The sequence below is a fragment of the Hirundo rustica genome, chromosome 3 (assembly GCF_015227805.2).
Source record: "Hirundo rustica isolate bHirRus1 chromosome 3, bHirRus1.pri.v3, whole genome shotgun sequence".
NCBI classification, from domain to species: domain Eukaryota; kingdom Metazoa; phylum Chordata; class Aves; order Passeriformes; family Hirundinidae; genus Hirundo; species Hirundo rustica.
The window spans coordinates 114,571,684-114,597,728 of NC_053452.1; the positions used below are offsets into that span (position 1 = coordinate 114,571,684).

A 26,045-nucleotide genomic window follows, 5' to 3' on the forward strand; every position below is an offset into this window, starting at 1 on the left:
TTACAGCGAGTATAACCTGACCAGCCCTCAGTGTGAATCATGGCAAACTCTGAATCTGTAGTCTGGCATCTTAACCATTACAGTGACCCTGAACCAGCAGATTGTTGCTGTGCCTGACCTTTCCTCTGAACATATTTTAGGGAGTTAAACCGGAAAAAGATATTTAATATTGTTTAGAAAGTGTGTGTGAGAAGGGGGGAGAAGATGGGTAGGGCAGGTTGAAAGATGAAGGTGCTGGGGCACCAGGAGTGGCTGAGGGAGCTGGGAAAGGGGCTCAGCCTGGAGAAAAGGAGGCTCAGGGGGAACTTCTGGCTCTGCACAACTCCCTGAAAGCAGATTATAGCCAGGTGGGGGTCAGGCTCTTCTCCCAGGGAGGAAGAACCAGGATCAGAGGAAATGGATTCTCCACAGAAGTAAATTCCCTCCCAAACTCTGCTCTGAAGTGAATGAGCAAACCTCCTTTGAATTTCTGGAGACAGTCTCAGGAACCCTTCCCATTCCAGCCAGATGGACTAGACTGAACCAGGTCAGGCTCCTTCCACCCTTCCAGCCATTTTTTAATTCCCAAATGTGGTATTTCAGAGGATGTCGAAGAGGTCACTTCACTTCCACATTGGGAAAGCAGTGATGCCTGGCTGTGCTGGGTGGGCTTTGATTGCACTGCTGTTAATTGAAATCCAGCTTGAACGCAGGCAACACAAAACTTGTAACAAGAATTCCCAGGGCAGCATCCCATGATGAAGTCCCTCTGAGCCCAAGCAGAGAGATAAATCCAAATTTGTGCTTTTTAACTCCTACAGATGTGCAGCAGACGAGGGGAAGGCTATTAGGGAATGAGGAAAGTGGTCTCTCTCCTGAGAGTTGAATCGGTCCCGGTGACTCCAGGCTTAGCAGGAGATACAAATGGCTCTGTTTCGCTGCTTTGTTTTAATGTTGATTTGTTTGTAGTCTGCCCGAGGTACTAATTGGTGTTTTACAAGTAAAAATACAAAGGTGTCTGCCCTGAAGAACTCACTAACAAAAAGCCACTGCAACACCGTGCTAATGACAGTCAAATTTTGTGCCTAATGAACCAATCGCTTTGATAAAATCTCTACCTCCTGGTGAATTCCCTGCTTTGATTTCCCCCTGGACTCCCATCTCCTCTCACACCTCACTTTGTATTCTTTTCCCCCCTCTGCTTCAAATTTCGGGGGCGGTTCGAGCTCTAATCAACATTTTACAGCGGCAGCTCCTGGAAAGAAAGTGAATCACCTCTTTCATTAGGAACAAACAACGCCGGGCCGATGTTGCAACCGTGGATATTTCAGCTGAGAAAGTGGAAGCCCCTGGCCTGGCACTGGATTTTAGGAGGGATGGTGGCCTGTCATTAGCTTTTAATCCCTTCAACGTGCTGCGGTCGCTAACAGGTTGTAACACGGATGTCGGTGCCTGCATTTGCAATGCTCATAGCCAAGATAATAATTGAACAATTCCTCCTCTTCAGTGCTGTGTTGGCTTCTTACCACCTATGAGTTAGCATGGATTCTTGCTTTCTTTTTTTTTTTTTTTTTTTTTTTTTTTTTCTTCAGGAGGTGTTGATTGCTGCAAAAATAGTCGTGTTAATGGTTGCCATCGGCACCTTACTCTCACCGCTTCCATTTGGATGTTGTTGCCACCTTTCCAGAGCTTATTTCCTCTCTGGAAAAGGGTCTGTGGCTGCTTCTTGTCTGCTTCAGCACAAAATATTATTCTAAATGGTCTTTTGTGGTCATTTATGCTGCTGTTATTGTTTTCCTGTTTCTCACTGAGCCTCGCTTCCACCTGAAATCAACACCTCCTTTTAGCACAAGTCGTGTTTGCATGAAGGTGAGAAACGTCTGAGCAATCAGATTTAGGGTAGTTGGAATTAATGGTAAATAGTTGTGGCACACTTGATTTTGGGGAGCTTTGGACCAATCAGCATTACAGGGCTTTCTTTTTAACCTCTGTGTGTGTGATATACTGCTTTCTAAATTATCCAACTACTTTTGGATGTGGTATTTTAGACATGCAGGAGCATCAATAAGGTACAGAACTGCTGAAATACATCCTGACTTTCTAATTTTACAATATTTCATATTCGGTTCTGTTTTACCCAAGTGCATTTCTTTTTATTTATCAACACTGAATTATTTTGGTCTTATTTCTACTACTTAAAGGACTGCTTCATTTTTAGCCTGGCTTCCAGATAAGTTAAAGGATAGATTATTTTTGGTTGGTTGGTTTTGGTTTTTTGGGGTTTTTTTTGTTTTGAACACTCGCCATCCTTGGAAGTGTTTGGAAGATGTGGATGTGGTTTCTAGGTGAACAGGGTGGTGGTGCTGGACTGACTCTTCCAACCTTAATGATTCCATTATTCGGTGATTTTTAATTTTTTTTTTGTCTATTCCATCCTCTCTCACTGATTTGAGGCACAATCCACAGGCAGACAGCAGCCTCACAAATATGAAGTTCCTACTCTTTGTGAAAATAAATGGTTGCACAAAAAGGAAAGACAAATTGTTTTCCCAGCTGGGTTCAACGTTATCATTCAACATCAGAAAATCCACATGGAGGAAAGGTGTTAAAACCTCCATAACCACAGTTACAGCTTCAATCAGAACCCATTAAAAGCTTTATCAGATCCAGGGTCATCCAGACACAATATCCAAAGCCACAGGAAGTGGCACTGCTTTGCTGAGAGTTACCACAACCATCCTTTTCTAAATGAAAAATGGAGCTCCCACCTCGGAGCAGCCGTGACCTTCACCTGTGCTTGGGATGACTTCTTGGAGATCTCTGTGGCTCCACCCTCCTGCTTTTCTCAGGGCATTAAGTGTTGGGTAACGAAGGGAATGAACCTGAGCTGGCATTGCTCAGTCACTGCAGGGATTTGAGATGGGGTGACTCGGTGCTGCAAGGACCACCCAGCTCTGGACGCAGCAGGAGGGATCAACAGAGGGCAACCCCAAGGGAAAAAACAGGGCAGTGGAGGATTAACTGGAAGGAGGCAAAGCAAAATTAGCAAGCAGATTTAAGGTGGATTTTAGAGTGTAACTGGGGGTAAGCAACAGCTCTTGAAGCTTCTGTGTTCCTGCTAAATGCAAGGCCACTCAGGTCTGCTGGATGAGGGGACGCTCCCCATCCCTGGAGGTGTTCTAAGTCAGGTTGGACGGGGCTTGGAGCAACCTGGGATAGTGAAAGGTGTCCCTGCCCATGGTCTTTAAGGTTCTTTCCAACCCAAACCACCCTGTGAGTCTTTATTTCCCTTTTCTCTTCGCTGTTTAAATGCTCAACGTCAAGCAAGAATTTCTTTGATGTTAGGCATCTGGTTTTTTCTCTGCTTCAGGACACTTAATACTTCTTGTTAAGCTCTTCTGAGCCTTCCATTATGGATTTGAGACCCCAGCCAACCTCACTGCCCTCTCACCAGAGCAGCTTCCCACAGCTGAGGAATGGGTCGGGGCTGGGGACAGCCAGCTCTGTGCTGGGCTGGTACATCCCTGACAGCAGGGTGCAGCCAGATGGGGGTCAGGCTCTTCTCCCAGGTGACAAGTGACAGGACCGGAGGAAATGGCCTCAAGCTGCACCAGGGGAGGGTTAGATCGGATATTAGGAAAAATTTCTTCATGGAAAGGGTTGTCCAGCAGTGGCAGAGCTGCCCAGGCCAGTGGTGGAGTTCCCATCCCTGCAGGGATTTAAAAGCTGTGTGGATGTGGCACTTGGGGACATGGGCCTGTGGTGGCCTTGGCAGTGCTTGGAATGGTTGGACTCTGTGATCTCAGAGGACTTTTCCAACCTCAAGGATTCCACAGCTCTTTTCCTTTGCTTACCTGCAGACCGCAGAGCATTAGGAGCAAATGAGACTTTGGGAACAGATTGGTCTTCCCTTTAATCTGCCATTTCCTCTTGACTCTTCCTTTTGCTGCTTATTCCTGGAGCAGTTTGCTGCTGAGCTGTGATGAACATCCCATTCCCACTCCTCTTCCAGAGCTCCTGTGCCAGGAGACGTTCCAGCTTGGAACGTGCATGCTGCCTGCAGGATCACCACCTACCTGGCAGTTATTTGTAGTGTTTTGTACCCGCTCAGAGCTTTAACCCGCAGCTCCCTTGGGGCACAGGTTTTGTGTTTTGTGTGGTTCACGGGGCAACCATAGAGCTCTTTGCTCCCCTCAGGGCATTACACAAAGTGTTAATAATAAAATCCTAGGAAATCTATCCGGAATTGCAGGCACAGGGATTTTCTCGTTGGCATTTTTCTTTTTTTTTTGCGTTGCTGCGGAATCTTTATGCCATTTCATAAAGCTCATACTTGGTGTAATGAAAGGTGCACCTTTAAAACTCAACCAGGTCAAAATCAGGGATGCAGTCATCACCAAACAATAAAAAAAAAAGAAGGGAAAGCACCTCTGCTCTGGAGCCAGGCTGGGACAGCTGGGAATGTTCACGTGGAGAAGAGAAGGACCAGGGAGAGCTCAGAGCCCCTTCCAGAGCCTAAAGGGGCTCCAGGAGAGCTGGAGAGGGACTGGAGACAAAGGATGGAGGGACAGGACACAGGGAATGGCTTCCCACTGCCAGAGGGCAGGGATGGGTGGGATAGTAGGAAGGAATTGCTGGCTGTGAGGCTGCTGAGGCCCTGGCACAGGTTTCCCAGAGAAGCTGTGGCTGCCCCTGGATCCCTGGAAGTGTCCAAGGCCAGATTGGATGGGGATTGGAGCAGCCTGGGATAGTGGAAGGTGTCTCTGCCCATGGCAGGAGGTGGAACAGGATGAGATTTAGGTTCCTCTTCGTCCCAAACCATTCTGTGATTCTGTGAAAAGCAGAGCAGAAACACAAAGGTCAGCCATGGGAAACAGCCCAAAGGTAAAGAAGTCCAAGGATGAGTTTGAAGGTGGAAAATGGGGCTCTTTACTCCCAGGAGAGGAATTCAATGTAAACCTGAGAGCAGGCTGGACGAATATGGATGTGAAACAAAAATAAATCAAATGTTTTCACTTTTAATACTTGGGAGATCAGGACTGGATTGCCCATGAGCAGAAAAGCTGAGATAAGATCCTGGCTGTGAGGCTACAAAGTGTCTCAACATTATATGATCAGAGAATCACAGAAGGGTTTGGGTTGAGAGGGCCCTGAAAGATCACTGAGCTCCAGCCATGCTGTGGCTTTTTACCAGTTTTGAAGGAAAAGACCTCTCCTCTTGTACCTTTAAAATTTTCTTTGCTACTGAAGCAGGCCTGGGAAATATCTCTCCTGTACGTGCTGATCTGAGGTGTTCTCTCCTCAGATGACCTAAGGTTAAACCAGGTGAGTTGTTCTGCAGGTCGGCAGAGCCAAAGTTGTGCCAGGGATGGCAGATTTCACAAAGTGACCATGAGGATCCTTTGTCCCAGGTCACAGCAGATGTGCTCTGTCTTGCTCAGGTTGCAGGGCTGGGTGAGACATCCTGGCACTCTCAGGCTCCAGGGATTATCCATAAATCAGTGCCAACTACTCCATTACAGGTTTTCCAGCTGCTTTGTGGCTGAAATGTGCTGTTCACTGTCCTGCTCTCAGTGGGGACCACCTCAGTTTGGTGTTTCAGGACAGGATCAGTGGTGGATGGATCTGAAATCAGATTTTCAGAATCGTCACTGTTGACCTACTCAAGGCTGTAGAATGTGGAGATTTAACCACAAACTTTCTCCCCCCTCTTTCCTCAACATTATTCCTTCTCTGTACATTCCAAGTGCCATCTTTCTCCATCCCAATAACCACTCCAAACTCGTAATTTATCCTTCTCTTTCTTCATCCTCCTTTATGCTTCCTTGGCTCCCCAGCAGAATTCTGCTTCAGCCTTATTAGAAACCTTTGTCTAATTGCTTTGGCACCTTATTTCTCAGTATTGAAGGGATACCCAAGACTCATAACACTTCCTGGGAAGTGTGCAGGAGCCTGGAAGAGCTGTGTTACAGTAGGAAGCCTCAGGAACTGGAAATAATTTGTTTGCTGCTGAAATGAGAACAAGTTTTTAGGCTTTCCCTGATAACTGTTACCATTCCCTACTGGCTGTTGTGGGATGTGTGGATGGAAACTCAAGAATAGGTTCTGTCCCTGTCTCCTCCAGCAGTTTTTTCATCCTAAATGATGTCATTAGGTTAGTGTTGCATCTTGCTCATGGTTACATTCATCCTGTCTTTCCTTCCTTCGGTGCCCCCGTTCCCAGAGTTAATTTAGAACCAAATTATGAGCCTTTCACCTCCAATTCCGAGATTTATTGTAGTGCTCTCTGTGTAAATACTCACAACTGGCCGTGTTAATGAGTGGGAAAAAGCAGAAAAGCCTGGAAATCCAAATAAAGTCAGAACATCTTATGTTTTCTTTTAAACACAGCGTTCACCTTTGCTTTTGTGCTGCCGTGGAGGAGAATCTGTGCCTCCAGGAACTTGGAAGCTGCGAGCAAGCACGGAACAATGCAAGTCTCTGCAGAAATGGGGCTGTGATAACTTGGCTTTTTTGGCCTACATTTCTCAGTGGTTATTATTTGTTAATTATGTTGTAGAGTTCTCACAAGTGGGCTAATTGCTTCCCCAGAGAGCTTGCAAGGAAATGATGGACAGAACAAGGGCAGGATGTTACACATCTCAGACACCGAGAGGGTAAGGTAGGACGCGGGCAAGATGGTTAGGGAAACACTTGGAGCAGCATTTTGAAGCTGAGAGGAGAAGAGTTGGGTTGGTTTTTGGAGGGGAGGATGAGTCCCAGTTGGAATTGATCTGAGGAGCTGATTGTCAGAAGAGTTTTTTAAAACTAAAGGCAGAAATGAAGAAGAAATGCAAGAATTTATGGAAAAAAAGGCTGAGAGAGGTTATACCTGACTGGGTTGTGGTCACTGGGCTGTGCTGTGTGAATCCTTGAAAACAAGGATATGATCCTTTCTGAACTCTAGGCACACACTGCATGAATGGTATTCCTTAAAAAATAAATCCCATTCCTCAGACAAACACTTTTCTTCAGACCCTTATAAATGGGAGAGAAGGAAAAAAAATGTGCATACACAGCCCTGCTGTTGTATTTCAGATTTAATTCTCATTCTTGCTGTTTGTTTGTCTGCATCTGTCTTTTAGCCTCCACGGGAGGGCCCTGCTGGTATTTATGGTATTTCTGGTCTGTCCTGCCCCAAATTGTGAAGTTCTGATTCATTTCCCTGTGCTCTGAGTCCCCCTTCACACCTGCTTAGAGGAGAGGAACCAAGCCTGAGGAAGGCACACTGAAAAGTGACAACAAAGTGACACAAGGTATTTCTCAGGGCCACTCCTGGGCCATTGCTGGTGCTGAAAAACAGGAAATGTCTGTCCCCTTGCCCAGAGGTCTGAGCTGGTTTGGATCCATGGATCAGCTCTCCCACAAATCACCCTCTCGGATCAGAGGAACGGAAGAGCCTCAAGTGTCGATTTTCCTTTTGAGAAGCATTTTCTGAGGGGAAGGGGAAAAGAGTGAAGCTTTGGTTTAAATTACCTGCTTCGAATGCTCCTGGAAGCACTTTATTTATACACAGATCTGCTTTTCTGCATTTATTATTAGAAAAGAGCCAGAAGAGGGGTTTGACATAGGCAGGTGTTGTTTTCAGATTTCAAAGCACATGTGGTTTCCTCTGCCAGAAGCCAAAGCTGTGATGCTGTGACTGTGCTTACTCTTGGAACTGCTACCAGAACTCCTTTCTCTCCTCTGGGTGCTTCCAATGGTTTTTATTCCATTCTTTCTCTCAGCATCCCAAATCTTCAGAGCCCTCATTGATATCTTTGTTTGTAGTCACAATCCAAACCCACTTGTTACTTCTTTTGGGGGTTTTCTGTATCTGTGGAGCACAGGAAGAAATCCTGAACTCAAGAATCAGCGAGGGTTCGGTCTCCTGAATTCTTAATAGTAGCTCCCCATTCCAGACGCGTTACAAGGGGATAATAAAAAGTGCCCAGGGAGTGACAGCACACGTGGAGAAGGCTTGGATTTCTTCTGAGCATGGCACAGTACTCACAGTATTGGGGATGGGGATGACTGTCCGGGACTTTTGAAGACTCTTTAGACATTTAGAGTCTGGGTTCAGGATTGACAAAACAATCTGCACTGATTTGCATCCTGGGCTGATCCCCAGTGTCGGTGGGACCCCACCTGCAGCGATGCTTCCAGCCCTGGGGCCAACAGCTGGAGGATGTGGAGCTGCTGGAGAGAGTCCAGAGGAGGCCACAGAGATGTTCCAAGGGCTGGAGCCCCTCTGCTCTGGAGCCAGGCTGGGAGAGCTGGAGGTGCTCACCTGGAGAGGAGAAGGATCCAGGGAGAGCTCAGAGCCCCTTCCAGAGCCTAAAGGGGCTCAAGGAGAGCTGGAGAGGGACCTGGGACAAGGGATGGAGGGACAGGACACAGGGAATGGCTTCCCACTGCCAGAGGGCAGAGTTAGATGGGATACTGGGAAGGAATTCCTGCTTGTGAGGGTGGTGAGGCCCTGGCACAGGTTTCCCAGAGAAGCTGTGGCTGCCTCTGGATCTCTGGAAGTGTCCAAGGTCAGGTTGGACAGGGCTTGGAGCAGCCTGGGAGATGGAAGGTGTCCCTGCCACGGGCAGGGGTGGAACTGGATGAGCTTTAAGGTCCCTTCCAACTCAAACCATCCATGTTTTTTTCTCCTACCCACTCCTTTAAAATACAGAATCTGAGACTCCTGGTGATTTGATTGCTCACAGATCTGTCACAGAAGTGCTGCTGGGTCAGGTCAGTGTTCAGTGTCCCAGCCCCAGGTGCAGGTGAGTGGAATTCCAGGGTTATTTCCATCCTTGTTTATCCCTGCGAAGGATCTCAAGGCACCTTACAGACACTTTATGAAACTCAGCTCTGCTGTGAGTTTCATGCAGTTGATCAGGCATGTTCTGTGCTTTGATAACCTGTGCCAGAGCTGCAGGGAATAACTTCTCCAGGGTTTCCCACCAGCTGGGAAGAGAATTTGGGAAACGTGACCTTCCCAGTCCTGTGCTCGTTTTGCTGGACTGTACTTCCCCTGTTATTCAAGGTGAGAACAGAGCAGCTAGGATTGATTTAGGTGCTTTTTGGGAAGATGAAGTCACTGTGTTTGGATCTCTGCATCGTGCCAATAGAGAGATCCTAGGGGAAATATCTTCCTTTAGTTTTGTTTATATCCAGTCTAAGGCACGGATGTAATTTGCAGGGAAATGCGAAGGAAGAGAGGTTGTGCTGGCCTCAGCAGCGGAGCTGGAGTGGAATGAGATGTCACAGGGATATCTGAGTGTCTCTCAAGATATGGAAGGGATTTTCTCTGCCATGTGCTGAGTTTTTTAACTTCTTCTTTATGTGTCTTCAGCCTTCTGCACCCCCTGGGAATTATCCCACGGTGTGTATTCCCCCTTAGCCTCAGCTCCTGAATTTTACTTGCTGCCTTTGTTATGCAAAAACTTAAATAAATTTGGGGTTTTTTTCCTGAAAAGTGTAAGAACAGTAGGAGGAAGTGTGTGTGTGCCCTCTGGGACACGGTGCCGGGATTCCCAAGCTGCCCTTGGAAATACAGGTGCTGTGGCCTGACCAGGATCTGCTCAGGACAGCTGGAATGAATCCCCAGGACTATCGTTGCAATCAAGTCTCTGGCCAAAATTTAATCCGTTGCACTTTTGCAACCCTGTTGTTTCCTGTTCCGCTGGTGTTTGCAGGCTGGAGGCAAAACCTGGCTGAGTGTCACAGCTCTATTGTGCAGCTCCTGTTTCGCTGATGGGATCGGGCTGGGCTCCAGCTCATCCCACAGCCCTGCAAATGGATTGTTTGTATCGCACAAAAATGGCATTTTGCATACCCGGAGTATTCAGCACGAGAGATGGGGGCTTTCTGTTGTGTGAATTATAAGAGTGAATGAAAATTGCTAATTTTGGCCACCTTCTGAGGTACAGGATGAGTCCTCTTTTGACAAAAATATAAAATAGCAGGACGAGATGGGCTGGGAGAATTTGGATGTGGTTTCAATAGAAACGCATCACCGCGGAATTTAAAACCAAAATAATAACAGAATCAGCAAATACAATGTAAATGAAAACCAAGCACCTGTAGATTGCTGCAGTGGGGTGAAATGGGTGCTGTTATGTGGTGGTAAAACCACCTCAGTAGGATGTGGTACCATATCCAAGGCCAGGCTGGATGGAGCTTGGAGCAGCCTGGGATGCTGGAAAGTGGCCCTGGTGGAATGGGATGGGCTTTCAGGTCCCTTCCCACCCAAACCATCCCATGATTCTCTAATTAGAACAGGGATATCCTCAAGGATGGTAAAACCTCTGTCTTTGGAGGTTTCCATTACACCACTAAAAAAAGTGGAGCTGGTCTAGCACTCACAGTAGTTCTGCTCCAGAGGTCAATGATTCTATTAATAACCTCCAGATTATTTTAGGTGTAAATATTACTATAATAAAATTCCTTGGTCTTTTGATTGCCAGAGAAACAATTGGCTCTTTCATAGTTGCAAGGGTAGCAAAAATGGATCTTCATAATTCCATGGAAAAACATCGTATTTTTAAAAACATTTTTCCCTGTCCCCTTTCCATTAATTACTTCCTAACCTCTCTCCTTGTCCCTGCTGGGTTAGAGACAGCTGATGGCTCATGTGGAGTGTAGAAGTTAACATCACCTGCAAGACAGCAGCTGATGTTTCAATATATTCTGGCACAGAATTTATTTTAACAGAGTCAAACAGGAAAGTGCTTCTCTGTAATAATTGGAACTTGTCCTTTCAACAAATGTCATGTCATCCAGGTATTGGACATTCGGGATTTTCATTCCATTTCCCATCAGTGGATTCATTGTCCTATTGGTACTCAGGATAAAGAGTAGTAAAATTAAACCTTCCTATGGGTACTTGGCGTGTGTTGGTGATTACACCACCAGGGCCAACAAAAAAATAGAAGTTGCAGGTGGCCTGAATTTTTACCATTTTTGTCCAGGTTGAGTATCCCAGCTTCTCATGTCTTTCATGAAGCCCTCATTTATTTTAAGAGTCTGCCCATGGAAGTGGTGGGATCATCATCCCTGCAGGGATTTAAAAGCTGTGTGGATCTGGCATTTGGGGACATGGGCTGGTGATGGCCTTGGCAGTGCTGGGGAATTCTTGGACTCAGTGATCTGAGAGCGCTTTTCCAACCTTAACAATTCTGTGATCACCAGGAGGTCAAATTGTACCCCTGTTTAGGTTTTTGAAGCATTACAGGACTGAAAAATGCTTCTGGAGTCCAGTTCCCACATTTTATATTCCAAGCAAGGATTAACTCCCCCTAACACTTCCCTAAAAGTTGTCTGAGTTGCTTTCAGTGGTTGAGACTCCTGGCGGTTGTTGAGGCTTCACAAAGATGCTGATTTCTCCTACTGGCAAAGTTTTCCTGTGGATAATTTCCATCTGCTGCTTGTCCTTTTCCACATGAGCACCAGGGAAATGGTCCCGTTTTCCTTTTGCATCAGCCCCTTCTGTATCGGGAGTCTGTTCTCATCAGCTCTTCACAAGATGCTGTCTACAATAAACCCAATTTTAATCAGGTAAATTAAAAGCATTAGAGCCTCCTGGGTACCTGTTCTGATGCCAGAATTGGCTGCACAACTGATGGTATGTGGCCTTATTTATGCATGTATTTATTTTAATCCTGCTTAAACTCATCAGGCTACAGGTCTTTGTTCACCCTCTCACCTGTTTGATCCCAATCCAAACGTTAATGCTCATACTTAACTTGAAGTTGTCAGCTCCTTAAAGCAAGGCTCTGTCATCGTTGATGTCTGCAGAGCTCCAGAGTGCCTCTTCAGGAATTATCTGCAGCCATTCCTGGGATGGAAAGATACAGGGATGCCCTCAGCTCGTGCCAGTTTTGTGCCCTGCATGGGAGTCCTGCCACCCTCTCGGTGAGGATCTGAAGCAGCAGGAACAGAACAGGATTATTTTAATCTTATTGTTACCGTTTCTCAGCAAGAAAGTTGGTAAGAAAGGCAAGAACAGGAGTGGCTGCGTTTTAAAGCCAGGAGTGATCCTGTGTTTTCCGTGGAACTCAGGCTCCATGTGCTTCATCCAGCCCACTTTCTGTAATTTAAGTGAGAGCCTACTGAAATAGTTCAGCTCTGTTCTGCCTTTTTGCTCATCCCTTCTGGACTTTGCGTCGTTTTTGTGAATCAGATTTCACAAAATCCTTGTGAATTAGTACCAAAAAAGCAAAGTCATGATGAAATTACTGGGCTTAAGTAATAGTAGTTTATTTGTAGCAGACAGAGATGGTATAAGAGATTCTTTTATTCCCCTGTTTTAAGTGCTAAAAAGGAAATACTTGCATTCTGAAGAGGAGGGAAAGTTCTCTGAATTAATCCAGGCTGCTCCTGTATGTTGCCAGCACCCTTTGCGTTGTGCTTGGGTTCTATCTCACTTTTCCTCCCAGGGTGACATGCAGGTGGCAGTTCTTTTTTTTGAATATTAATTATAATAATCCCAGAATGGTTTGGGTTGGAAGGGACCTTAAATCTCATCTCATTCCCACCTCTGCCATGGGCAGGGACATCTTCCACTAGACTGGGTTGGGTTTCAGACCCATTTGATTTCATGAGGTGTCTAAATCCTTCCCACTTCGGGCTCCTTCTCTTGCCAAACTGTTCTCACTGATGGGAATTCCTTTGATAATTGACCATAACCCCCTGTTTTTTTCCCTTCTCTACATAACTGAAAGGTGTTCTGGGAGTGGGATGCCCCAGAGATGCAATCCTGATCCTGCAGGATCCAAGGGAACCGGGATTTCCCTCTGTAAGTTTAGTGTACTCCCTTAATGATTTAATCAGCAAGCAGAGAAAGGCAGAGAAAAACACAGGGGTACATGGAGTGCTTTAGGTTATTTTCCATACATTTCACTAATTACATAAACAGATGATATTTACAGGGGATTTCTGCCTGTAATTGACCTTCATCTCTTCCTGTGCACTTCCCAACCTCTCCTTGAATTTTCCTATTGTTTCCTCTTACTCATTCCACATTTAACACCACGTTTCAAGCAGTTCTTTCCTTTTGCTTGGGACCATCCTACCAATCCCCTATTCCCAGTGCCTTCTAACGTCATCTCCTCAGCTCGATTTTGTGGGCAATTTTGGAACTCCTGGCATGGACAAACGCCTTCTCCAAAGCCCAATCTTCAGGTTTCACTCCAGTTACAGCACAACTGCTCTTTTTCCTGATTATCAGTTCTTTGGAGCAAGAATATTTCTTTCTGGTCTTTCAGAAACTGCAGCAGCACAATCCACTTTTCAGGGTATCTGATTATTTTTCTTTGAAATGTTTCTCTGTGTCGTGTCATGCAGGGGGGGAATTGCATAAACTGTGGGGGGTTAGAGAAAGCCCCTGGTTAGAGTTCAGCGGTGTTCCCATGGCTACTGGGACAGGTACACCACAGAAGCAGGAATACCTTGGCATTTAACAGCCCTTCCAGGTGATTTATGGTTTTACATAAGCTTTTCCTAAACCCAGAGGTTTTCTAGGGTTGGCACCTCTTTGCTTGTCTCCATGCCCTGTTAGTTCTGTGCTCAGTGGCCCATGGTTATTAAAAATTCTTATCAATAAAGGAGTTTCTGAGCAGGGTTCTTATTTTCTAAACTTGTACATACCTTTGGAACTCCACTGCTTAACCAAAGGAACATTTGTTTTTATGCCTAATGTATACTTCATGAAAAGAAAGAAATGTGTAGAGTTCAAGTAATATTTGCCTTCAATTACTGTAATTAAGTTGTCAGGACTTGAAGTCAGCAAGGCAATGAGAAAATCCTTTCCTGGTTGGCCAGGGGGTAGCTGGTGTTCTGGGCCCAAGTGTGTTTTACACATTGGGGCGGGGAGGGAAACGGCTCTGGCTGAAAACCTGGGAGTCTGCTTGTCCTTTTGCAATCCAGGGTGTCAAAATCCTTCTGTGGGGAGAAGGAAAATGACCCTGTCTGCCTGGCCTTCAGCAAGGCCAGGAAAATGATTGTTGTCCCTCTGTGTGGGCACTGCTGGGGCACCTCCAGCCCTGGGGACACATCTGGGACCCTCCCAAAAAGAGAGACCTGGAGGGGCTGGAGCATGTCCAGGGAAGGGAACGGAGCTGGGGAAGGGGCTGGAGCACCAGGAGCGGCTGAGGGAGCTGGGAAAGGGGCTCAGCCTGGAGAAAAGGAGGCTCAGGAGGGACCTTGTGGCTCTGCACAACTCCCTGACAGTAGGGGACAGCCGGGGGGTTTGGGCTCTGCTCCCAGGGAACAGGGACAGGAGGAGAGGGAAGAGCCTCAAGTTGTGCCAGGAGAGGTTCAGGTTGGACATCAGGAGGGATTTCTTCATGAAAAGAGTTGTTAAACATTGGAAGGAGCTGCCCAGGGCCCTAGGTTTGGCGTCCCCATCCCTGGAGGTGTCCAAGGAAGGCCTGGATGTGGCACTCAGCGCTTTGGGCTAGGTGACAAGGATGGTCACAGGATGGACTCGATGTTGTTGGAGCTCCTTTACAACCTAAACAATCCTGTGATGACATGGGATTCCCTGCTTTTTGAGTTAGGTCTTATTAAAACCAGGTTTAATATAAACAGAGCTCAACACATTTATCCTGGGAATTCTGTCTTGTTAAACTTCTGCTGCAGCTCCCCTTTCAAATGTAACCTGTGCAGAGACGTGTGTGAATACATCCTGTTTTTCCCCATGTTCCACATCCCTTTTCAGTCTTCTTTGCCAGAAGTCAAATAGTTTCAGTTACTTCATAACCCTTGAGGAACACTACAACATATCCCTACAAGAAAAGTCCCTAATTTTGGTAAGTGCCCACACAAACATCACTGGAATCTCAAGTGCAGCCTCACTTTCGTTCCACTGGAATAGCTCTCTTGAAAGCAGATGGATGAGGAAACCACTACTCGTAATGCATCACTAATGACACCAATTTTTGCATTCCTGCTCATGGGAGTAAAGGTTATGGATGCAGAAAGGGGCCAGACCTGGAAAACCTTGCTCACAAACCCTAATAAACCCCACTTCAGCCAGCAAGTTTAACGATGCCCTCAAGAGAGCCGGGTCCCTTATCTGCAGCATCATGTAATAACTATAACGTGTTGAGATAAGTGCTTTCCCCGAGTATCAGCTTATGGCAGTGCAAGTGGCTGTGAAATCTGACTGCTCTGATTTGGGCAGGCAGGATTCAGGATGTGTGGGCAGAGCAGATGCTCTTACCCATCCGTGCATTTATGAATGGAAAAACAGGGAATTCTCTCTGTCTGTCATCCCTGTGGATCCCCTTTCCTTCAGGAAGGTGTTGCAGGGCAGATGTTGGTGAGGATTCTACACCATCCTGCCCAGGTTTTCCCATCCAGAGGGGCTACCTGGTTCGCTGGGGTGTGTACAGGGCTCTAAAAAAACAATTAATGAGCTGAGAGAGCTGGGAAAGGGGCTCAGCCTGGAGAAAAGGAGGCTCAGGGGGGACCTTGGGGCTCTGCACAACTCCCTGACAGGAGGGGACAGCCAGGAACCCTCCCAGGGAACAGGGACCGGAAGAGAGGGAACAGCCTCAAGCTGTGCCTGGGGAGGTTCAGGCTGGACATCAGGAGGGATTTCTCCATGGAAAGGGTGGTCAGGCATTGGAAGGGGCTGCCCAGGAAGGTTTGGAGTCCTCATCCCTGGAGGTGCCCAAGGAAGGTCTGGATGTGTCACTCAGAGCCCTGAGCTGGTGACAAGGTGGGATCACTCACAGGTTGGAGTCGGTGGTCTTGGAGCTCTTTTCCAGTCTAAATGATTCTGTGATTCTGTGAAAATCTGGAACATTTCCAAGAGTCGTTTGTGACTTTTGCCAAGCAAAAGGCTTACCACAAAGGCTTTACCACAGAGGCTTTGTTTTGAGTGCTTTGGTATGTATGTGAACAAGCCTTAATTTCAACTTTATGGTTTGTTTCTTTTGTAAATCTCAGATAATTTAACAAATTATACATTTCCATCTTGTGGCATTTATTGCTTTCTCGGTAAATTCTCTTTGTGCCATCCATAGCATCCAGCTCCAGAGCCATACTTTGCTTTTAGTTTGATATTTCCTTTCTAGGAAGAAGGCTCTTCACCTGGAGCGGGAGATGAGCAGCTCTTTTATTTCATGTCTGCAGAAACCTTGTAAGATGTAACCTGTGATGTTGTTTGTGCCATCTGATAACGTGTGATCAAATGGAGCCTGTTTAAATAACAACATCTGAGACACCCTGACAGCAGAGCAGCTCGGAAACAAACATTCCCAAAGATCAGATAAGATGGAGGAGATGCCTCAATGCTGGATTGCTCCCTGGATCACAAGTTCTTTGCTGAAGAGTTATTCCAGGCATGGGATTTCCTGTGTGCCACAGGCTAATGGATTGCAGTGGATCATTTTTCATGCTGGTTTGTGTCTTGCAGAGACACGTGCTTTGCAAAGTCGGTGTAATGCACTGAGTATGACAGTGGTAGACATGAGTTAAGTAGGAGTAGGTAAACTAAGGAACTCAAAACAACTGAAAATTGTCTTGGTTTGTGTTCTCTTGCTGCCTTCCCTCCTTCCACCTTTTTTCCCGAAACCCACAGCATTTTTCACATTAAGGGCTGCCTCACTTCCACCCACATCTGTATTTTCACAGTTAATTTTCAAAGCACCGGGTTGCTTTTCAGTATTTTCCTTATTAGTGTGGAAAACCCCAGCATTATGTTTAAAGCCATGACTCCTGACTCACTCCTGCTCCTCTCTGTTCCCTTGCAGGAGGATATTGCTGATCCTGACTCCCAGGAAGAGAAGGAGAGGAACAACTGGCTCTCCAGCCCGGGAGATGGTTCCAATACAGTGAAGAGTGTTCTCACTGTCCAGGAATATTTTGCTGAGCGCATGGCAAAGCTGAAGGGATCCAAGAAGGAAACAGAAACAAAGGTGGATCATTCCAGCCCAGCAGCTGACGAAGCTGTAGAGCCTTCAGAAGAGATGGAAACCAAAGTCAAAAAGAAAAAGAAGAAGCAGAGGAGAGATGATGAGGCAGAGAGGGCAGAGGACTGTGAGAAACCAGGGAAAAAGCCTAAGACAGGGAGCTTGAATGGAAAAGAACTGGATGATCCACTAAATGAGTGTCACAAAAGGAAAAAAAAGAGGAAACATAAAGAGGACGAAGGAGAAAACATCAGTTGTGATGAAAATATGGGCAATGGAGAGATTTCTGTGGGAATGTCTGAGGGGGAGGAACTCAGCGCAGAGGAGCAGGAGGAAAAGCAGAAGAAACGCCACAAGAAGAAGCACAAAAAGCAAAAAGAGGAGACAGGGGAGTGTGGGGAAGGAGCACCCAGAAAGAAAAAGAAGCACTGCAAGAACATTTAACCCTTTCAGGCTTAATGTCTGTGTTAGAGGAGGCTCTGTATAAACACAGCACCAGTCCAGGCTTGGACACTGCTCCAGCTCCAGCAGGGACAGGCTGGATCTGAACACAGGCTGGATCTAGACTCAGACTGGATCTAAACACAGGCTGGATCTAAACCCAGCTCTCCTAAGGGAAAACAGGATGGTGATGGGCCAACAGGAGGTTCAGTGCTACATTCAAAAGGGATCCATGTGGAGGATTAACTCATCAAGACTGGGAAAGGCAGGGAATGACTTTCTGCTGCTTCACACTGACTGTGTTTTTTCTCAATCCAGGAAGAAAAAAATTAAAAATCACCCTAGTACTGCCTTTTTATTAAAGTTGTTTTCACTTGTGAGAGCCCTGCCCTGCTTCTGGAAGCAGGGGTGAGGTTTGCAAAGCTGGTTTTTTTCATTGATTTTTGCAGCTGATTTTTACATTCATCTCTTTTTACATGTAAAATGAATGTTGTTTCTTCCCAAAGTGCTTGTTCTGATTAAAAGTTTGCTCCTGAGTGTCAGCACTAAAGGATGAAATAAAAAAGACCTCCCTGTGCCTCCAAACCATTGTCAAACAATTGTAACTTTGCACCAAAACTAAAAGAATTGTTTAGTAACCTTACTATTTATTAACCATACCTAAGTCTTTGATTTCCAGGCAATTCTCAGGATCTCTTCGCTAGTACCTCTGGAATCCAGAAAGCTGCCTTGGATAGAGCCAGGTTTTTTTCCTGAAATTGGGAGACCAGCACATTTTAAAAGCACAGTCAGATTGCTATTGCCATTCACACATTGAGAACTTGCAATTTGGATTTATAACCAAACTAGAGCTTGTTTCTCATTGTAAGCCTGGAAATAAGGAATGCTGGAACTGGGCACTGCCACAAGCAGTTTTGTGGGAGATCTGAAACATTCAGCATGAATTTTGTCATTTTAATGTCACTCAGAGCTGTTGGAAGAGATGGGTGAGCTTGGAAGGAGTGAAATGGGAAGAAGGATTCACCTTCCTGGTGTTCTGATATTTCTTTGGCCACAGCAAACTGCCAGCACAACACTGAACAGCAACCAGTTATCCTGGCAGAATCCAGAATCCAAATCCATGAGCTGCCCATTTCATCCAGGCCTGGCTGGCTTTCATCAGTGTAAATCTAAAACATCCCATTTGCTGCTCTGCTGAAGAAAACGGGTACATTTTTATATTGTCTCAGCTCAGCAGAGTTGCTTAACATGGTCTGAGGAACATTGTCAAGATGCAGATGTTAATAGGGAAAAAAAAATTTCCTTGAGCTGCCTTTATTGTGCACTGGAGGAAGCTCGGTCTGCAGCACCCGGACCACATGGATGGCTTGGTTGCAGCTCAACTCCTCCTTTTTTAAGATCTCTTGGTTTCCAAAGCACTTTTTTTTTTTTTTTTTTTTTTTTTTTTTTTTTTTTTTTTTTTTTTTTTTTTTTTTCCCTGCCCTCAGGACATGCTCATTCACTGCAGCAAAATGGAGTTTCACTTCTTGTGTGGGAGAACAAGATGCCTTTCCCTGGGTTTCACATGCCAGGGTGTTAACCCTTGTTGCATCTCCTTTTCAGGCTGTACAATTATTATTCACCATAATCCGCTTGTCCCTGGCTTCGTTAAATGAAATACCACCAAATACCATCAGTTGTTGTCAGATTGGGAGGAAACTCCTTGCTTGAGGTGAAAAAATCACTTTCTCAATGGAAGAAGACAGCAGAATAATGTTTTATGTTAAACTGAAGCATCCCTCCTGATTCCTTGCTCACCACAAGTTGGAATTTTTGTTATTAATTTTGCTATTAAAATCCAAAAGCCTGATTGTTTCCAATTATTATTTTTTTTACCTCTTAAGCCAACTAAACCTTACAGCCTCTGTGGGATTTCAGTTTAAAAAGGTGCTAGTCAAGGAGTAAGGTTTCCTTCTCCAAATACTGCTGGGCTTGTTTGTTTGTTCCCTCTGTGAATTTTCATGTGTTTCTGTGTGCAGATTCTTGTGGGTGCTTGGCCACATTCCAGTGTCAGTTACAGGAAGAATAAAACCAGGAATAAACCTTTAAATTTGTGCTGTCACTCCTGTTAAATTCAGGATAGCCAAGGCTTAAATCTGGCTCAGATGGAAGTATCAGCTACCAATGGAAGATTCTCTGTTTCTGCAATAAATACAAGGCACTTTATCCCAGGAAATGTGGAATTTTAATGTGCCCCAGCTCTGCATGTGGTTTTAGGAGGGGAAAAATCATAATAAATAAATAATCATAAATCATAAATTGCTTGTGTTTGACAGAAGCAATTGATTTAACTGCTCTGCTCTGTGTTTGTGGTCAGCATTACTCAATGAAAAGCTCTTCTTACCAGATACTGTCCAGTGAAATGGATGATTGGAACAAGAAGAACATGTTTCAGAGTAATAAATTACATATATATATGTTTGTTTGTTTGTTTCTAGTGGGTTTTGGAGTTCGGTTTTAACCCAACTCTGGGTTTGGCAAGAAGGCCTTTTTTAGAAAGCACAAGAAAAAGAATTACGTCAGCGCCCAGATGGCGGAATTAAGCAGAATGTGAGCACAAAGGAACAACTTGGTTTCATTTCCGCGAAAATCAGACTTTCAAACTCCGAGGCCTTTTGTTATAAGTTCATCCATTGTACTCAAAGAATGAGGTGGCTCCCAGTGAAATTACCTGGACACCAAGGAAAATGAGACTCCCTGCTCTGCTGAGCGGGGAGCGAGGCACGCGCGGCAAAGATATTAAAACGTTTTCAGTTTTGGTAACCCCGGGTCAGCAGTGACTGAAGGAAATTTCCCTTTTTGCTTTGGGAACATTCCAACGCTGGTTTCTCCTGAGCTGTCCCATTCTTTGCAGGGAGAGGGCTGTTCTTGGCTTCGAGGCTCAGAATTCGCTGCGGGATCTGCGGCCAAGGACAATGTTAGGGCAGCAATAATGGAGGTTGAATTGTGCTTGTAAACACCTGCAGGCACCAGGCTGCCCTGGGAAGTAGAGACCATGGAAAAATAGTCCTGGTAGCATTGTTGGACCCAAATCCGCGTGAACTTGATGGGCTTTTGGAGTTTTGTCTAACGGTGGAGCTTTCCTTGGAGCCAGGGGTGGGAGATGGCACAGGAGCACACCAAGTGCCAGCCCAGACATGTGCTAAAGGCAGAATTCCTTGAATTTCCTCCCAAGGCGCTCCAGCTCTGATGCTTCACACACAGACAGCATAAAGCAGAGGGAGAATTGTAGGATCATGGAATCACTGAGGTTGGAAATGGCATCCAAGACCATCGAGTCCAGCCACAGCCAAGGCCACCACTGACCCACGTCCCCAAGTGCCCCTTAGTAACAACCAGGGGTTTTTAAAGCATAAATGCAAGACACCATTAAAGATTTCAGAACCACCCATGCTTGTGTTTAAGTGAATTTTAATCCATTGAGATGCAGCTGCTTTGTGACTTCTGTGAATTGAAGGGGCTGGAGCAGAAGGGAATTGAATGGAAAGGAACGGGGCTGGGGAAGGGGCTGGAGCCCCAGGAGCAGCTGAGGGAGCTGGGGAAGGGGCTCAGCCTGGAGAGAAGGAGGCTCAGGAGGGACCTTGTGGCTCTGCACAACTCCCTGACAAGAGGGGACAGCCAGGGGGGTCAGGCTCTGCTCCCAGGGAACAGGGACAGGAGGAGAGGGAACGGCCTCAAGCTGTGCCATTGGAGGGTCAGGTTGGACATCAGGAGTGATTTCTCCATGGAAAGGGTGGTCAGGCATTGGAAGGGGTTTCCCATGGCAGTGCTGGAGTCCCCATCCCTGCAGGGATTTCAAAGCCGTGTGGATGTGGCCCTTGGGGACGTGGGGCAGTGGTGGCCTTGGCAGTGCTGGGGAACAGTTGGACTCGATGATCTCTGAGAGATTTTCCACTCTAAACCATCCTGTGGCTCTGTGAAGTATTTGGGGACAGCTCGGCATCGTGTCCATGGCTGCAGTTCTTTCAGCTGCCCTGGTGCTCTCTGCCTCCAGACAATTAGCTGCATTCATCAGCGTAATTAACCAATTTTCTCCTGTTTAAACACACAAGACCGAAGCTGTTGCAGCACCCACCTTCAAAAGAGAGAATTTACGTCACGAAACCTCCAAACCTGCCAACACTGAGGGAAGGAAGGAAGGAAGCTCCAAGGAGAGAGGGAAACCACACAAACTCTATTGGAAACACTGCTCAGCATCACACCTGGCTCGAAAAATGATCTGGGAATAGTGTGTCCTTTTGGATATGGGGTGAGGATTGTGAGCATCCAAAGCCGTCCTTCACCTAATTCCCCCTCATTCCTGGGCAAGAATCCCCAGGAAGGATCAGAGCTCAGAGAATTTGGGACAATAACCAAGGCTTTTGTTTCTGTACCTGTTCCATCCAGGGATAAACCAATTTTTTGGGGCGTCATCAAACTTGTAGTGATCTGGGACTAGGAAATGCAGTGCAAAGCCACAGTTTTGTGGTGGCAGAAGTGGGAATATTGTAAAACAAAGCTCCATTTCTCAGCAAGTCAAAATCTGCTTCTGAATCACCCAAGTACATTTTTCTTATCTTAACACATCTTTATAAATTTAAAGGTGTAAGAGGGAAACTCTTCCTGGTTCCCTTTAACCTAAAGGCAGTAAAATGTATATTTTTGTAACGTTAAAGCAGCATTTTAAAAGTAGTAAGAGCAGGAATATTCAGCACCATGCTGAAAAATTTAGCATTTCGGGGAGGGAGGTTTTCTGCATTTTTTTGTATAATGGGAAAGCTCTGGGGGTTTTTATCTGGAAAATAAATGGTCGAGGTAGCAATCCCTGGGGAAGGTGGAATCAGAGGGGATGGGCAGTGGGCAGAATTGGGAACTGCAGCACTGAGGGAATCTTCTGCTGGGAACCCCCAGCTCCCTCTGCAAAAACTTCCCTTGGGAGACAAGAGTTTCATCAATAATTAAGGAACGTGTGAATATTGAGCTAATTTAGGATTTGCACTTTCTCACATATTTTAGTGTCCCTGAAGGTTGGTGGGGTGCGAGGTGGGGGGCGGGTTGAAAATAAACTCTCTTTTTGCAGGAGTAAAATTCCAGATGTCAGATCCACTCCCCCCGCCCCAAAAGAAAGGATATTTTTAAAGAGATGGCCGTTCCATGCAGGGTTCAGCCACTCCTTTGCTGCCTGGCCCATGGGAGTTGTTGCCACTGTTCCCCATCCGTGAAAATGGGGGAGAACAAAGCTTTCTTCCCCCCTTTGTCTGCTCCGTCTATTTTCGCTCACGGCTTTTCGCCGTAATTTCCCTGTTCCCAAAGCCCTGGGAGAGCTCTGCTGCTTCCTGTGCCCCAGATACAGGTGAAGCCTCGCAGCAGAGCGGGGAAGGTGAGCGCACACACACACACACACACACACACACAAAAAAAAAAAAAAAAAAAAAAGGTAATCCTGAGGTTTTTCCAGACTAATTACCCCGATCCGGTGGCAATTAAGAGGTGGCATTTTCACATGGCCACAGCCTCCTTTATGTAACGCCAGAGCTTCCGACAGGACAGGTTTGACCAGCATTTTAGGCAGGGTGCAGAATGAAACCCTCCTTAGTAATGCCATCAGAATGCCAGGTGCTGTGGGAGAAGGGGGAGGGAAAAAAAAAAAAGTGGTTATTAATAATAGTAGCAGTGTTTGCACTTAAAATTCTGTGTGGGGGCCCTGGGAAGGGAGGAAATCCAAACGAGGAATATTCTGCCGGATTTCTTTGTGCCGTAACTGCGCAGGAGCCCCAGATTGTGTCTCAGGAGGTTCTGAAAAGCCACGAGTTGACCCCTGTGATACCTCTGGGAGGTCAAATGTTACTCCCAGGATGTGGAGGGAATAATGAGGATGAGGAACACCCAGAGAGGTGCTCCGAGAGCTTCCAGGCTTCGGCAGCAGAGGCAGGAGGTGGGCGCAGGTCCTGTCCTCGCTCGGGGTTTTATCCTCTCCCAAACCTTTCCACTCATCCTGCAAAACGTGAAAACACAGGGCAAGGTGGAAGCAGTCCTGTAAAAGGGATCAAGTGGAATCCATCCATCTCTTCCCTTTTCCCAGGAAGGGAAATTTTGCTGCTACTGCTAAAAATTCCTGGCCTCTGGGGCCTCAGCAGAGGTGTTTTTATATTCACGATATCCAGGTCCCAAGCATCCTGAGGGTTAAAAAGGAACAGTGAGCCGTGCAACGTATTTACCCGTACCCAAAGCACCACCCGGCTCAAAATAAAACCTTTCAACTCCGGGCAGCCTCTTTTTCAGGGCACTTCCACCCTTCCTAAAGGGAACGACACAAAACTGAGGATGTTCCAAAATTCTCGCTGCCAACCTCTGCAGCAGCTCCAGCCTGCAAAATGCACCGGGGGAGACCTGTGCAGGGCAGGGTGGATAGTTTGGCATCCTCCCTCCCTGCTCCATCCCGGCACTTGAAGGCGTGAGACGGGATTTTGAGAGTGATCTGGAGCTGCTGGGACAGGACGAGCTGTCCCCAGGAGCGTGCCCGGCTCCAAACCCCAGATAAAAGGCAGCTCCTCCTTGTGTGTGTGTGGAAAGGGTTTATAAATCTGTCCCGAGACCAGGAAATCTCCTGCGCCTTTTAGATTTAAGAGAAGTTGCCTTCCTGTTGTATTCCCAGATAACACCGCTCTGATGGAGCCCACTTGTAAATAGCTTAATAGATTTAATCAGTTCCTTTGGAAAATGTTGTTGCTTCCGCAGCGTTTTAGTTCGGTCTCGGGATAAAGCTCGGGGAGGGCAGCTGCTGCTTCTGCTGCGAGCGAAGTTGGCAGATTCCAGCTCTCCTGACCCCAAAAATCGCTGCAATCCACAAGAAACCAGAGCCATCCCGCTGCTGTGCAGAGGGAAGGGAGAGACCAGGAAGCCCAGGCGGATCCTGCCCGGCTCACATTTACACGAGCTCTCTCCATCACTCCTAAGCTGACAAGAGTCAATAGGAACACCCAGGCACGTGGGAAACCTGCCCCAGCTCCCCGGCCTGGGATCTGCGCCGGGGCTTTCCCCCCTGCCTTGGGGTCAGATGGGGCAGCCTTGGCCAGCCCCAGGAAATGCCCGCCCATCCCGCACCCGTCCCGCCGCTTTTCTGGCAGCCCGGAGAGGAAACCCCCGGGCAGTCAAAGCGGAGCCGCCGCAGCCCCGCAGCCCCACGTCCGCGGGCCAAAATCATAAAGGGATCCAGGCCCTGCAGCCCCACGTCCTCGGGCCAAAATCCTAAAGGGATCCAGCCTCTGCAGCCCCAAGTCCACGGGTCAAAATCCTAAAGGGATCCAGCCCCTTAGCCCCACGTCCTCGGGCCAAAATCATAAAAGAATCCAGCCTCTGCAGCCCCAAGTCCACGGGTCAAAATCCTAAAGGGATCCAGACCCTTAGCCCCACGTCCTCGGGCCAAAATCATAAAAGAATCCAGCCTCTGCAGCCCCACGTCCTCGGGTCAAAATCATAAAAGAATCCAGCCTCTGCAGCCCCACGACCGCGGGTCAAAATCCTAAAGGGATCCAGCCTCTGCAGCCCCAAGTCCACGGGCCAAAATCCTAAAGGGATCCAGCCCTCAAAGACATTCCCCAGGGCAGGAGGGAAAGGGCAGCCAGCTGGGGATTTTCGATGCCATCACCTTCCTGGAGATCCTTTGTCCTAGAGAGAGGAATGCTGCTTGGATGACTTTCCCACCCTCGGGAACACCCAGCTGGGGTTAGGGGGGAACACCACTGTGTGGCTTTGGGATTTCCATCCCATCCAGCCTTTTTTGGGGGATGGGGCAGCACTCCATAGAAAGCAGCAGCAAGGAAAAGATCCTTTGTCTCCCTGTGTCCAGGGATGGGCAGCGGGCACCGACTGAGGATGTTTCAACCTCTTCGAGCTGCGCCCAGCCCCATCCCTGCCTTGTTTTCCCCCAAAAGCTCCCTTAGGGGTCCGACCAGGCTGGGCAAGCACCCAGGCTGGACCAGCAGGTTGATCATGTCCAGGTTTCCATCCCATACAAGAGGACCTGGAAATGTGGGGTGAAAACCCACGTGGGGTGGGCAAAGCACAGCCAGGGCTGGTGGGCAAAGCAGGAGAGGTGGGGAAAAGGTGTCCCTGCCTGTGGGATCCGTGCCTTGATTTCCCTCGGCAAAGAGGGTTCCTGCAGCTTGTCAAAGCCTGGGGAGGGGCCTTTTTCACCCCAGTGGGATCTTCCTTTCGGTGCCACTTTCCAAGTTTCCCGTGCCTTTATCTCCCCTCTCTGTGTTACCCCGTAACCTCTAAACTCTGAAGGTGTCTGAGGTGCAGGGGGGCAGCGGGGCTGTTTTGGGGGCGGGACATCTCCAGCTCTCTCCTCGCTCCCTTTCAGCGGGCAAAATAAGGAAAAAATCATAATAAAAGAGGGGGAGCGGGGGAGTGGGAAGGAGAAAGGGAGGTGTTGGGGGGGTGCTGCTTCCCCGGGGGGGTTCCGCGCAGAGGGTGGGGAGAAGTTTTCTCCCAGCACCATCCCGGCCGGGGCTGAGGAGTTTGCAAACAAGGAGGAGCAGCGAGTCCCTTCGGTGTCATTGGAGGAGGCTTTTTCCAAGGAGCTCATAAATACGGGAGAGGCCGGGCAGGAGGCTGGGACTGCGCGGGGACCCCGAGGGCAGCGCGGCGGGGCGGGGGGGGCCGGGGGGGGCC

The 26,045-nt window shown here is 47.3% G+C and overlaps 1 protein-coding gene across 1 annotated transcript in view; it reads left to right on the top strand.

The window, feature by feature from the left end:
* Window positions 1-18,764, top strand: part of PINX1 (PIN2 (TERF1) interacting telomerase inhibitor 1) — a 59,473-nt gene extending 40,709 nt beyond the window's left edge. The window contains exon 7 of the mRNA XM_040060668.2: window positions 16,752-18,764. Within this exon, the coding sequence (XP_039916602.1) occupies window positions 16,752-17,354 (603 nt within the window). The 3' untranslated portion in view covers window positions 17,355-18,764. The remainder of the gene's footprint in view (window positions 1-16,751) is intronic.
* Window positions 18,765-26,045: the final 7,281 nt, after the last annotated feature.